Source organism: Phoxinus phoxinus (genome assembly GCF_949152265.1).
Source record: "Phoxinus phoxinus genome assembly, chromosome: 23".
Taxonomy (NCBI): Eukaryota; Metazoa; Chordata; class Actinopteri; order Cypriniformes; family Leuciscidae; genus Phoxinus; species Phoxinus phoxinus.
The window spans coordinates 19,388,978-19,404,621 of record NC_136898.1 but is presented as its reverse complement, the minus strand read 5'-3'; the positions used below and the strand labels follow the sequence as shown (position 1 = coordinate 19,404,621).

At 37.9% G+C, this 15,644-nt stretch overlaps 2 protein-coding genes across 2 annotated transcripts; both read right to left on the bottom strand.

The window, feature by feature from the left end:
• Window positions 1-985: 985 nt before the first annotated feature.
• sub1a (SUB1 regulator of transcription a) lies at window positions 986-3,623 on the bottom strand. Its single transcript, XM_079598710.1, has 5 exons — window positions 3,405-3,623; window positions 2,858-2,927; window positions 1,969-2,088; window positions 1,764-1,872; window positions 986-1,473 (listed from the first exon to the last, which is right to left on the bottom strand). Exons 2-5 carry the CDS (start codon window positions 2,924-2,926, stop codon window positions 1,394-1,396), a joined length of 378 nt encoding a protein of 125 aa, XP_079454836.1. The 5' UTR covers window position 2,927; window positions 3,405-3,623; the 3' UTR covers window positions 986-1,393.
• A 9,062-nt stretch (window positions 3,624-12,685) lies between these two features.
• Window positions 12,686-14,341, bottom strand: LOC306991679 (fish-egg lectin-like). The gene is made up of 6 exons (XM_079599766.1): window positions 14,209-14,341; window positions 14,050-14,109; window positions 13,701-13,928; window positions 13,371-13,582; window positions 13,060-13,184; window positions 12,686-12,960 (listed from the first exon to the last, which is right to left on the bottom strand). The coding sequence occupies exons 2-6, from the start codon at window positions 14,105-14,107 to the stop codon at window positions 12,816-12,818; spliced, it is 768 nt and encodes a 255-aa protein (XP_079455892.1). The 5' UTR covers window positions 14,108-14,109; window positions 14,209-14,341; the 3' UTR covers window positions 12,686-12,815.
• Window positions 14,342-15,644: the final 1,303 nt, after the last annotated feature.

Genomic DNA, 15,644 nt, shown 5'->3' with positions numbered 1-15,644 from the left:
TAATTAGAACTAATTTAGCGAAATGAGTCTGACCAGTAGATGGCTGCAGTGATCCACACATCCTGCTCAAAAGGACTATTTAAATAAATGTATACTAAATGAATCTAATATTCTAGTTATATAAAAATAATCTAACGGACATATGTCCCAAACAATACCACAACCTATGATAGTTTACATTAATATGTTTTTGTTAAAGGGATAGTTCACCCAAAAATGACAATTCTGTCATCATTTACTCAACCAATTGTACCAAACCTGTATGAATTTGAAAAAGAGTATATTTTGAAGAATGTTTGTAACAAACAGTTGATTGGCCCCATTGACTTCCATTGAAAAAAAAAAAAAAAAAAATCACACCATTTGAGTGAACTATGCCTTTAAGCAAGTTGCAATCATGTGTTTTAATGTGTCTCCTAACCTTTATAAATAGTTTTTATTGGTGTAACTAAATTCAACAACAAAAATTCTCTAATAAAAAAAAACATTTTAATGTCTAAATGTCATAACATGCCAAAGTTGTTTATTGCATTTATTTTAAAACACAATTTACTATTTTTATTTAAAATAGCCAATCCATTATAACATTTTAACAGCACCCACAATTCAACTCACACTACAGGTCAAGTTTAATGCCAGTAAGATTGTTTAATGTTTTTGAAAGAAATCCCACCAAATGATAACCAAGACTGCATTTATTTGATCAAAAATACAGTGAAATCTGTCTTTTTTTTTTCAATATTATTTTATTAATAGGAAGTTCAAAAGAACATAATTTAGTTGATTAATAGGAAGTTCAAAAGAACAATTTATTTGAAATAGAAATCGTTTGTAACATTGTTTTTACTTAAGTTGTATTTAATCCATCCTTGTAGAATTGCCGAATTGATTTCTTTTAAATGGTAGTGCATCATTTTTCATCACTTTATCAGTTTTTCCTGTACCTTTATAGTTTTGTGAGAAATGAAACAACATCCTTGGTGTGTGAATTTTCCTCATCTTTATTGAAAATGAAGGGCACAAATTCACACCCTATCTCTCTAGCAAAACCCGTTGAAAACCCCAACCACGATACTCAAAAAAAAAAAAAAAAAAAAATACAAGGAACAACTACTTCAAAAACACCTAATCTAAAATATACATACAAAGTGTCCTGGTCCCCACACTTGCCTTGTGAAACATGTCACTCTACAAAGGGCAAAAACATAGCAATTACACATTAAGAGTTACTTCAAATTCATGACTAAAATCAGGTCTCTAGACTATGACCTGTCCCTTGACGGATTCAGGAAGGTTTAGATACTGGGCTTTGGAGGGCAGCAGATACAGAATTGTAGAGTGAGAATCAGTGTTTAAAAAAGCATCCATGTTGACAGTGAACTGCAGGCAGGTCTTATATTTTCTTCACGGCGTCGTCAATCTCACTTATCTGCTCTTTCAGTTGGTTCCACTGCTCTGGGTTCAGGGAAATACCTGCAATAAACACATCAAACAGAACTCTGGGAAATAAACAACTCGGATCACTTATACACAAAATGCATCTGAATACATATTGTTTTGTTTTTTGAGCACATGAATTTAAAAAAAGTGCGCACGGATAACTTCTGTAAAAAATAAAATAATTCCTTTTGATTTCATGGCGACTTTCAAATCCAAACCCCAGTAAAGCGGCCATGTCCCACTGATTACAAAACACATTGCTGAATCTCTACCAACTGGGATTTCTACTGTCACATTTGAATCCGTGAAGAATAGACACCTACCTTTCCTGCCTGGTTTCATTTCACCTTCCTGGTCCATCCAGTATTCCCGGATATCAATCAGCACTTTCCCCTTGAAATCCCGAACACTCACAAACCTCATCTTTCCTATCTTAAAAACAAAAACAATGCAATATATGCAGTGTGGTAATGCTGTATCAAGTAAAGCCAAACATTTATGTCATCACATCTCTGTTAGATCATTCACCTGGAACATGTTATCTTTTTCACTGCTGCTGCTTTTGGAGGCAGATGACACTTTTGAAGTTTCTCCACTTTTGTGTTTCTTTGATGGCTTCTCTGGTGTTGCCTGCTTCTTTCTCTTGGCCTGAAATACAGAATTTTACATTGTATTGAAAGCCATTAACAGGAACTTAGGATTTCACGTGAAGAACGTACTTCTGATCACGGCCGAGCGTGAATTTCAGAGTGGCGCTTCGGTTTTAACAGTCAAAAATTAAGATGCAAGTAGTATAGCTAAACGTTTCATATTTGACAATATAGAATGTTATATAGTTATATAGAAATGATCAAGGGACGCAAACATCTCAACCGGATCCGTTTTTCAGCATATTAGGCATATAATTGAGAATGAATGTGTGAATATTGTGAATTAATTTAATGAACTCAGTTAAACTTTCCTGATAGTCATGGTAATTCACTTAATTCTAAAATAATAGAAGTGGTCTAAATAATATTTAAAAAAAAGAATGTAGATACATCTTCTGTGGAAGTCTCAGGACCAAAAAATACTCATCCTGTCAACCAAACGCTATTTTTCATTATTTTTCAAATGAATATAACAAAAGAGCGACATGGTATTAAAGCTATTGTTATCCAATCATTGCCTTCTAGAATTAAAATGCACATATGTAGAATAGATCAAGGGAATCAAACTGATCCCCAGCACAAGCGGTTTCTGGCCTCGATAATTCTAAAACCATGTGTACGGTCATGCTTCTAAATATTCTCGATAACATGAAACTGGTGGTTATTCTCAAGAAATATTCAATTTTGCAGATGCAAATACTTTTGGATGCAATTTACATTTCCTTCAGTGTGTTGAAAGTGTAATGTGGGGATATTCGTGTCCATACCTTTGTGTCAACTTCACTGTCAGAGTCACTGTCTGAGGAAGAAGACAACACTTCCTTTGACTTAGGCATTCTGAAAAGGACAACAACACAATTTAAATAAATAAAAATAAAAAAACACAATTGTGAAAAGCATATATTGCACAATAATGCACATACATTCAGGGCTATATTGCTTGAAACTAATTTTGGGATAAAAATAATCATAAGGTGCAGACAAATAACAATTTTATCACGGTTGCATCCTCGTGCTTTGCAATGATGTTTTCTAAGTCTATAAAAAATAAATGTATTTTCCGAAGAAGTAATGCATGCATTTTCGCATGTTGTGTTTTGCAGATATTAAATGAGCGGAAGAGAACCTGATTCAAGGACGTGAGTCGTCTACAACTATTATAAGAACAAACAAGGCCGAACATATGAACGCGCAGCAAAATGGCCATTTGCCAATAGTTTCCTTTCAATGAAAGAATCTGTTATTGCAACATGTCGGCTAATATTATAGTCTTGCCCGAAAATTATAATAAGCTGCACGTATCAAAATACTTACGTGATGTTGTAAGGTAAATGTAGGGTAAACTGAGTTAAAAAAAGACACAGGCTCAATTCGATGCGCGCGATCGTTCTGCGAAACCTGTGCTGCTGAGCGCGCGCTTGCAAGCTGTACCAGGAAGCGCCCTTGAAGAACTGGATTGTGGGAAGTGTAGTTTTGAGGATCCATTACCAGCGCTATACTGCCGTCCGAAGCCAAAGTGCAGTAACTACACATTTGGTCAAAATTGACTTACGGCTTGAAATGGGCTTTGTGAAATCTTTTCTGCCTTGTGACAAAGTCTTCAGAGAGCCGAGAGTGCCAAAATGGCATGTTATTTTTTATATATGCTATTTTTGATAAGGAACAAGGTGCAAGTTTTGAATAAATAAATAAATAATGTTACTGTATCTCTGTGTAAACTTCAAAAACATGAATCTGTGAAAATGGCGACGACGTATGCACGTTTGAATATGTGAGTAGACGCGTAGCCTTTTTGTTTTTGTTTTTTTACAAATTGACCTCACCAAATTACTTGTCTGGTCTGCATAATACAGAATTTTTAGTCGCTTCTGCGTGTCCATGCGAACTGGAATAATTTTTATAACGTTTTATCTGTACAGAGGTGAAGGGAAGGAGGCCTTCACAGGGGAGAGATTAGTTGACACTTAGGACTGCGTTGTTGTCATGTCTAGGCGCAGGTCCTTCATCAGGTCTGGATAGGGCCTGGATCCGGCGGATTGTGGTAAACCTCAGGATAAACAGAGAGACTAATATTATCATATTATCACACCATTCTTCTTATGATGTAACAAGTACATCAGGTGTACATCAAATGTTCCGGTTCCGGCTGACCTAGTTTCTTCAGTATTAGTTGCCTGCAAGTTTGTTCTTTGTTTAATTTGATTTGTTTGTAAGTTGTAAGCCATTGTGGCGAGCAGGCCGAGGGCCGTGAGAGAACGGCGTGGGTCCGGTGGCGGGATTACTGATGATGAGCAACGTACCGGTCTCATATTTCTCACAGAGAAGTGGAAGCATAAAAGTAGCGACGACAGTGGCCGACGAGAGAGGCCAGGCCTGGACTTATGTTATGTTTCTGTTTTACTATGTGGCAGCAGTCGTCCGTGAGGTGCTGCTGCCTTTACTTTTGTTTTGTATTTGTTTACAGTATTTTATTATTAAAAGTCTTTAAATGTTCGCTGGTTCCCACGGTCACCTCCTCCTTCCCACAACAACGAACTGTTACAGCCATTAATATATAAATTGCTACATTAGTGTATTTATATAGAAAATAATGGGACAGATAAAGAAACAACATAAAAGAAGGTAATGAATGTTTGCTCTCTTGAAGCTGCACAAACACAAGTTGCTAGTTTGAATCCTCAGATCCTCACTAATAACTTCCTGCAACTTTTAAAACTGTGACGACAACTATTGTACACTGTAAAAAAAAATTGTAAGTTTAATGGTACAAATTTGTAAAATGCAACGGAAAAGACATGTTAATTGGTTAATAGTATGTACCCTTACTATATACAGTGAAAAACTTTAATAGCTCTCACGGGACATTTAGTGTAATTTTACAGTAAAATACTGTTAAATGTAAGGATAAAAAAAAAAAACATACCGTTACATTTTCCGTACCTTACCATAAAAAATACAGTAGAAATGTTTATGTTTTACGTCATTGAATTTAAATTTACGCTAAAAACCTGGCAGCCGTGGTTGCCAGTACTTTACTGTAAAAAATACGGTATAAATATTTATGTTTTATGGCATTGAACTAAAGTTTACGTTAAAAAACTAGCAGCTGGTTTCAAGCGCTTTACCATAAAAAATATGGTAGTAATATTTTAGGTTTTACGGTACTGAGCTAAAGTTTACGTTAAAAAACAGCAGCTGTGGTTGCCAGTACTTTACCGTAACAATAAGGTAGTAATATTTTAAGTTTTATGGCATTGAACTTCAATTTATGGTAAACAAAAACAAAAAACACTGGCAGCTGTGGTTGCCAGGAATTTACCAAAAAAATATTGTATTACAAACCAATGTCACAAAAGTTGTTATTGAGAATTACCAGAGGTTTAGATGTTGATTTTTTTATTGAAAATAATTGTGATATATGCACTTAATATGTATGTGCACCAGAGGGCACTCTAGCTCACTCCCTTTTATATTGTGTTGGGGCAGTTCCCAGTAAACAGAAATGAGTTAACACAGCAATCGTCTCAGCGTATCATTGTGTTATACAAAAGACAAATGATGTTTTATAAACAAAGTTCGGGAGGAGCACGATCAGATAACCAATCCAAATTACTTGTCATCAAACAATTACGTCTACCCTAATCAGCATGACAAGAAGCATATATATCCATTCTGTCAACTCACCTAACATTCCTTGACAGTTTCCAGCATCCCTCCACCACCCCGACTCCTCACCCTTGGCTCCTCTTTTACAGCCAGGAATACGGGTGGAGTGTACTCTGGGTTCAGGCCGAACACCGAGCCCGGAGCCCTCTCCTCGGACAGCACGCCAAATATGCATACCATTTATTCCATCTGACTTATTTGTAAGTGTGAACTCGTGAAAGACATAACATATTGGCGACGAGGATAATCTTTGTTGAACCCATGTTTAGTGCGACGTGGAGAGCTAGCTACTGAATACTGCAGATCTGATGAATGTACTGGACTTGTCGAACAACACCCAACAAAATGGCTGTGTTTACCGGTCATATGGATGCCTTACTGAGTGTAATGGGTGCATCTACATACGGACTGCTGCAAAGTTTATTTGCTCCGGATAAACCAGGTGTGAAGTCATACGAAGATATTGTGCGTGTTTTGAAAGAACATTTCTCGCCGAAACAGATCGTGATTGCAGAAAGATTTAGGTTTCATAACCGCAGTCAGCACAGAAACAGTAGCAGAGTTTGTCGCAGATTTGAAAAAGCTGAGTGAACACTGCAAATTTGTGACACATTTGCAAGATGCATTAAGAGATCGCTTTGTGTGCGGGTTGAAAACAGAGTCTATACAGAAACGGGTACTGACGGAATCAGCTCTCATTCCAAAAGGCGGTGGAGATTGCAATGTCTATAGAAACAGCCGCGCGGGAATCTCAACAGTTAAGTGGCTCTTTGAAAGTGAATACACTGTCCTTGTAGGAGAAAGGGGCCAGCAAGTGCTACCGTTGTGGAAGAACGAACCACAATGAGAAAGATTTTTATTTTAAAGAGCAGTAGTGCCACAACTGTGGTAAAAAAGGAATGCCACATTTCCAGAGTTTGTAAAATTAAAGCAAAACACAGGACTGAATGTAAAAAGTTAAAGTCAGTGAGGATGAAAAGTGCCCAACAGAAAAAGAGAGTGCATCATATGAATGTGAAAGACTCGTCAAGTGATGACATTACTGATACGGAACTGGCACTGCATGTTATGTCTAGACAGGAGGAATTGTCACACATCTGTCTAAAGCCAAACGTAGAGGGAGAAATCTTGGAAAAGGAATTAGACACTGGAGCTGCTATTTCTTTGATTTCAAGAGAACTTTACAACACACGACTAGCCCATAAAGCACAGTGCACGACAGATGTGATTCTGCAAACCTGTACAGGCAAGGTGGTGTCTCCAGTAGGGGTCATCATAGTCAAAGTGAAAATGAACATAGAAGGCAAAATTACCACTCTATGTCATGGAAGGAGACGCCCCACCACTATTCGGGAGAGAGTGGCTCAAGAAAATTAAGCCGAACTGGCGTGAAATTAAGAGTGTGAGTAAATTGAAACGGTGCTAGCAATGCACAAAAATGTCTTCAGGAAAGGACTGGGCTTGCTAAAAGGTATTGAGGCTACAGTGTCACTCAAACCAGTTTCAGCCACGATTTTGTCAAGCACGCAATGTCCCCTATGCACTGAAGCTGAAGTGGAGGCAGAAAATCGACTACTGGAGCTGGGGGTCATCTCCCCTGTGACATGCAGCGAATGGGCTACCCCTATTGTGCCAGTTGTTAAAAGGGATGGGGATGTGAGGATTTGTGGAGATTTTAAGGTAACAGTAAATCCGGCCCTTTGTGTTGAATGTTACCCGATTGCACGAATAGAGGACTTATTCTCATCATTGGCAAGGGGCCAATGCTTCACCAAACTGGACCTCTCAAATGCGTACAAGTGCCCTTGGCAGAAAGCTCATGCAAATGTCTCACTATCTCCACATCAAAGGGGCTGTTCTGTTACAATCGTTTACCATTTGGTATTGCTTCAGCTCCTGAAATTTTTCCAAGGACGATGGATCAGATCTTACAAGGCATTCCCAATGTTCATTGCTATCTATTCTAGACGATATATTAGTGACTGCATCAGATGACGTGCAGCATCTAAAAAATGTAGACGCAGTCCTCAGTCGTCTGGATGAGTTTGGGCTATGTGTCTAACGCGAGAAATGCATTTGAGTATTTGCGGCACATCATAGATGCTAAGGGTCTTCATAAGTCACCAGAAAAGGTCAGGGCAATCATGGATGCGCCTGCACCGAAGGACGTCAGTCAACTTCGTTCGTTTCTAGGACTTATAAACTATTACAGTCGATTTATCCCTAATCTTGCATCAGTGTTAGCACCCCTCAATGCTCTTCTGTGTAAGGGAAAGCAGTGGCTGTGGTCTCTTGAGTGTGAGGATGCGTTCGACAAGGTGAAAAAATTGTTGCTGTCGCAGAGCGTATTGACACATTATAATCTGTAGTTACCAATCAGGCTGGCCTGTGATGCATCGCCATACGGTGTGGGCGCCGTCATCTCACACATCGTACCAGACGGGCTGGAAAAACCAATAGCCTTTGCCTCAAGAACAATGAGCAAAGCAGAGCAAAACTCGCTCAAATTGAAAGGGAGGCATTTGAAATTGTCTTTGGAGTACGGAAATTCTACCAATATCTGTACGGGCCGAAGTTTACATTGCTTATGGACCACCGCCCGCTGACAACAATTTTCCCTTGGAAATGGCCAAAATCACCTTGGCAACGCATACATGTGGACTTTGCAGGTCCAATTGAAGGACACATGTTTGGTAGTGGTGGATGCTAAATCTACACTTGAGATTTATAACTGCGTCTACCATTCAGGAGCTGAGGGGATTATTTAGTCGTTATGGACTCCCAGAAGTGCTGGTTAGTGATAACGGGCCTCAGTTCACCTCGGGTGAGTTCCAGACATTTCTCCAGACATTTCTAAGACATTTCCAGACATTTCTACATTTCAGACTAATGGAGTGACACACACACACGCTCTGCACCTTTTCACCCAGCTACAAACGGCTTGGCTGAACGCTTGGTTCAGACATTTAAGCGGACACTACGTTGTTCTAAGAGGGTCAACTCCAATTCAACAAAGGCTGGACACCTTTCTACTTGCGTATCGAAACACCCCGCACACCACCACAAAGGAATCGCCTGCCATGTTGTTTCTGCACCGCAGGTTGCGATCTCGCTTTATGTTAAAGCCTAATGTTGCCTCTGTGGTTGAAAAAACACAAATCAAACTCTGCCAGCAATATCTAGTGCGTGCTAAAGACAGAACATTTGCTGTGGGTGACAAAGTATTGGTTTGTGATTATCGGAGGGGAAAGAAGTGGATGCCTGGTGTTGTTTCAGCAAAGACAGGCCCGTATCATACACTGTCAATGTGGGACTTTAAGTTCACTGGAGACATCACGTTGATCAGATGTTGGCACGTCTAACGGACTGTGACAATGGAGTTGAGATTGGACCAGAGGTTATTGAGGTTCCTGAGGGGAATCTGACAGATCTTTGTGAACATCCCAGGTCATAAGAAACATCACTTCCTAGTCTCGATCCAATCCAGACTGGGTCAGCACAACCTGTGGATTCATTCCCAAATGAAACAGGGGAGGTGTTATTAAGAGATACCCGGAACGTACCATTAAGCCCCCAAATACAGTTTAGCCCTTAAGGTTTACCTTGGTGGTATAAATTGATTCTTTTGTATGAGTTTAGTTTAAAAGAATAAACAACACAGTTCACTGAATTATTATAGTGTTTAATCACAGATGTTCAATATTTCTGGCATTACTAGAAGTACTGTATTAGACAGGAGTATAAATGTGCCAAGCATACTATATAGATATATAGAGAGAGAGATGAAAAAAAAAAAAAATACACTGTTCATATTCTTGTTAAGTGTATGTAACAATGTTATACTATGTGGAATATGTGATACAAGCACTTAATATGTCTATGCACTAGAGGGCGCTCTAGTTCACTCCATTGTATGTTGTGTTGATGCATATAAGAAGACTGGCTTCCCAGTAAACAGAAATTAGTTAACACAGCATTCGTCTCATAGTATCATAGTGTTATCACAAAGACATAACAATAACAAAGTTTGAAGTCACCATTATGGAGATTAGTGTAGTTGGGCTCTTGACCCTTGACTTTATAACATAGATTTTCGCTGGCTGCTTTAACTGTGTGTTTATAAAACACATTCGTTATAGCACGAAAATCTGAGAGAAAATGTGATGTTGACATAATCATCATACTGACCTGATTCACTCTCATAAAGAGTCTTATCTTTCATTGTAGGCTATAAGGAATGTTTAATACATTACATGTTTATGAGTACAATAGCTCTGTGACACTACAGTATGCGACAAACAGATAATCTGAAGATTCTTTAAAACACATAGTGTACAAAAATAATTTTGAACTTTAGTATGATTTAGACCTACAAAGACATCAAGATTCAGCATATGAATCTCAACCATTTTGACAATCAACAAAATAATCAGATAAGACTCTGAACATTGCACAAAACAAGCTACTAAAAAGTCTAAAAAAAAAAACAGCAAAAAATAAAAGCAGATAGTAATAATAAAATAAAATATTACGCCAATTCAGCATAATTTATTCATGCTGCAATGCATGCTGGGAGATATTGATGAGTTTTGATTGATCGCTCCCATCATGCACTACACTTTTATCATCACCATTGTTGAGATTCATATGCTGATTCTTAAAGTCTGTGAGTATCTGAAAGATACAGTAGTTCAAACCTTTTTTACGCAATGTTTAAAAAATTCTTCCGATTATCTCAACACTGATGGATCTCATGTAGTGATGGGTCGTTCGCGAATGAGCTGGATCTAAGAGCCGGCTCTTGTAGGTGAACGTCGGGAGCTGGCTCGCATAGCCTATCTGAACTGGTGATGTTCCAAGATGTTCCAAATGCTACGCTGATCATAGACAAACGGGGAGAAATGATTATCTACCGCACGCGCACCGTCTGTTTTTTTTCTTTCTTATCATAGCCTACAAATGTCTTCGTTCATAGTGGACATAGCTATATTAGAAGCTATGTGTGTGTCTGTCATGAATTTGCACTGAATTGATTCTCAAAAATACGGAACAAAGTGCGTTTTTAAACTCTGTTTCCTCACCGCCTCCTCAAAAAGCTCATTAAGAGTAGTCGGTGGCACTCTTTTCCCACCCTTTTAATCAGTATTAAGAGCTGTGTTTTTAGTTTAACTGACAGGTTACCAAACCAAGCTACAATACTATATCGGACAATAGACTCAATAGCTGCCTTATAAAACAATAGCATAATATCTTTGTCAACACCATGAACTCTTAGTCTTCTTAAAAAATATAGACGCTGACATATTTTTGAGGAAACATACTCTACTTGATGTGACCACTTTAAATGTTTATCTAATTGAATTCCTAAGTATTTATATGTTGTTACTTGTTCAATTGGTACTCCTTCAATTAGAATAGGGCTTTGATCGCCTATAGACCGAGGGTCAAAAATCATTTCTTTGGTTTTATTAACATTAAGGAGCAAGTTATGCTTATTGCACCACTTCACCATCTCCTCTATCTCATGTGTGTAAATACCAATGTCTAAATTGTTGTAGAGTAAACTGAGTATGACCGTATCATCTGAAAATGTAATAATAGAATTATTCCTATCGATATTTCTGCATTCATTTGTGTATAATATAAAAAGTAAGGGCGAGCTTACACAGCCCTGAGGGGCACCTGTACTTATGTTAATCATTTCAGAAAAAGTGGAGTTAACTCTCACCTGCTGCTTCCTTTCTGTCAGGAAAGAACAATACCATTTAATAATGAAGGGGTTCACTTCCATCTGATATAGTTTACTTAACATTGTCTGCGGAAGAATACAATTAAATGCAGAACTAAAATCCATAAATAATAAACGAACATAACCTGATGGTTTTTCCAAGTGTTTTAAAATGGAGTGTATAGTTGTAATTAAAGCATCATCAGTACCCCTGCCATTATTATAGGCAAATTGGTACGGATCCAAGAGATGCTGTACCTCACTCCTTAATTTACCAACCATTATACGTTCTAATGACTTCATCACTATAGAAGTCAGCGCCACTGGTCTATAGTCATCATTTTGCTGTGGGCATGGTTTAATCCTCCTCTGCTGAGATCTTCAGAGATTTAATGTTTTTTTTATCTTCAGTTTGGTTGTGGCTGTTGCTGAAGTCAGTTGTAGTTCTTGTGTTTCTGCTCTCTCTTATTGTTTCTCTAAATTGGCATTGCCAGAATTTCCTGCATGATACTTCACATTTGATGTCATTTCATTTAAAGAATTATGTTTCTTAGTTTTTGTTATCAGTTATGCACATTTGGGGTTTATGTTACATCGTATAGTTTAATTAATGTTTATAGCATTATTTATCAGTCATCGGTGTCACCATGGTGTTTTATATTTGGGTGTATGACACGGTGCACCTTGGCTTCATTACATTATGTGCCTCAGCTTGTGGAAAACGCAATGAGGGTGAATTTTGAATCATCATGTGGTTTAAATGTTAAACCACCTATTATGGTGGATATTAATATATTGCAAAGTTAAGTCAGATTTTAATGCTTAAGTAGAATGGGATAACATTTTATAAGTTAATGAAAAATAAGGGTTGTCCTATAACCAAGGTTACTACTGTTTTTTTTGTTCCAAGTAAGGTTGCTATATATTTTTTACAGTAGAATACTGGCAACCAAGCTGCCAGTTAACCGTAAATTGTACAAGTTTATTTTTACACTGGTTTTGCCTGTAAATGTAAGTCCCATAAAACAAAGGTTGCCACCTTATTTATTTTTATCACAGCTGCTGGTTTAACATGTTTTCACTGTTTTTTTTTAACAGTGTAAAAATTAGACAAAAACATGTTTTCTAATCAGACATTAGAAAAAAATATTTCCAGTTGGAGAACCACGGAACAAAATGATACACGAAACATTGATAAGATGCTATCACAATGCTTTATTGATTCAAGAGAAGAGATTAAATCAAACTTTTAGATTTCTGTTAATATAGACTGATTGCTTTGAGGTTTCTGTAAATGATTTAGCTTTGTTGCTTCAGTGACTCATGACAGACTATAAAGTACATTTACGGATGGAGCCGTCAACACAGACGACCCACAGAAATCCCAGGTCAAAGCTCACATGCTTGTGGCCATAGGGACAGGCAACCATCGAGATCCAGTCTTTGCCAGCGGGGTTGGATGATGTGACGCCAGTTCTGCAAAATTATCATTTCTTTAATGTAGCATTTGATTTATATCAGAAAATTAATCACTTTTGTTCACACAATGTTTAATATGATGAAGGTTCTATTCACCTTTGGTATAAGTTCCCTTGACGGTTGACACCAAAGACACTGCCATCAGTTGCTACTTCAATCATGGAGAGAAGGCCACCAATATTGACAAAGCCGGACCCGGAACATGCATTACTAGACACATCCTACACGAGACCCAAAGAAACACAAACCAGTCAACCATACATGTTAGTAAATACCATCCAACACCAGTTTCTTTATTTCTTTACTTATGTCAGAAAATCAAACGTGTGCGTGATTTCTATTTTATTGTTAAAAACCTGTTGTATTTAAACTTGAACTCATGCCCTTGTATTTAAGATTGACATCACCTTCAAAATGTAGATTTGGTCAGCACTGTTCACTCCCCAACAGCTGTACGGTCCACAGCTGTAATACTTCAGCTTTCCATTAATTGAAACCCAAGGAATAGTGCTGGATGGCCTTTTGTTGTTCGCATCCATATTTAAGCAGAATATGTCATCATTCACATTGACACCTGCAGTGATCTGATCACCTCCAGCATCCACCTGTTTGAGAAGGCCTAACAGTACAATCAACAGGTTGGATGAAATATTAATTTAAGAATAACAATAAGATAATGTCTTAAATTCTAAATGACTCATTGAGCATGTATTGATTTCTGTAATTTCTCTTTTCACCTTGAATCTGCACAAAGCTGCCACCCTGCAACTTAAAGATATTGTCCGCTGCATTCACCCCGAGCTGACCAGCAGGACCAACACTGAAGTGCTTTAGAGACATGCAAATCTTTTCGAAGACATCATCCTTTAGGACAAACGCTTCATTTTGATCGTTCACTCCAACCACTGAACCAGACCCAGCGTCTATCTGCTTCAGGATGCCACTCTTCACTTCACAGTTTAAAGCTGTGAACACACGGTGTAAAATGAGAACAAATAGACACGCTATATAAAAAAAACATTTTTTTTAAATGGATTTTTAATATAATGTATATATTTATGTTACCAAATCACATTAGTAGCTTACCCAGAGTGTGAAGGAACTGGCAGCTGACGAGTAGCAGGATGCTCTGATAAACCTTCATTGTTCTGTTCATAACCATAAATCATTTATATAAGTGAGTTCAATATGAGGAAGGATAAAATATAATGAATATTAAAATAACATTAATTAAATGAAGACAACCTTCTCTTGATAGATCAGAATTCAGTAATCAGTGTGGATTCTCCTCTTCTGCAGTACACGTACTAAATTGGCATCCAATGTTAGCAAATGTAGTTGAGGGGTCATTTAAATAGCCGAAATATGCTTCCTGATTAGACACATGGGATTCCATGGTGACTGATTATGCCCTCGTTTGTTTCTATAGTTACATATTGCTGTCACCTGCACCTAGTTTACAGTAGTTTATTTGTTTGCCCAGTGTATTTATACCCCCAGCTTAGTTCAATCTCTTGTAGGTTCTTGTTTGGACATCATCCTTCACTTCAAATAACATCACAAGGACGTTCCATGAACATTGTTCTAAGAACGTTTTACACTTTTATTAACAAAGTTCGGGAGGAGGTTGTTCAGATCATTAACACCAGTGGAGAGCACTCAGCAATCAATGATAAGAGGTGTATATTTACTCAGCTGTTTCACCTCAATCCATTGACAGTTTAGCAGCATCCCGCCACCACCCCTTCTCCACACTTCTAGACAAAGAACAAATAACATCAAGAGGTTGTTCTAAAAACTTTGTTCTAAGAAAGTTTTTCTCTCAACGTTACGTGAATGTATTTTAACTCTATAAACATTATAATACTGTTCCAGAAACATTATTATAGGAACGTGTTTTACTAACATTTACATAACTTTTACATAACGTTAGTGAAAGTTATTGGAACGTTCCCTGTTAGCTGGGATGGAGCCAGAGCCAGTCACCATGTCATGTCGTGCTTGTGGCCCAGTCCATCCCAGAGCCAGGAACGGATTACTGTCGGATTGATTTGTAGTTGGCAGATCCATGTCTCACCCTTTTCTTCACCGGTCCTGTCCGACTATGTTGACTATCCGGTTTCGCCCAGAGTCCTTCCTCCTCCAATGATCTCGCCAAGCTCTGCAGTTCTCGGGCTTCTCCACTAAGTCACCTTTATTTATATTGTGCTTCATACAATACAGATGTTTCAAAGAAGCGTTACAGGGATAAACACAAAAATAATGATTCAATGATGCAAACAGAGTTCAATTCTGCTTTAAAGAAGCTCTAAAAAGAAAGGTCAGTTCAGTGTTGATTCAGTTCTGTTCAATAACTGTGTAAAGATAATTAAATATGAAATGAGTTATATTAAGCAGCTATGGAGAACACAGTAATGGCATCGTCCAACTTAATTTCTAACCGGATAGTGTCAGTACAATCAAACCCCCAACTAAGCAAGCCAGAGGCGACAGTAGCTAGGAACCTAGACTCCATCTGTGACAGAAATGGAGAAAAAAACCTTGGGAGAAACCAGGCTCAGTTTGGAGGCCAGTTCTCTTCTGGCCAAACAAACCAACATGGTGTGGTTATGATTCCAGGCTGCATTACAAGTCCGATTGTGGATTGGTCATTCAGAGTATTGACTTGTCTTTTTCTTATG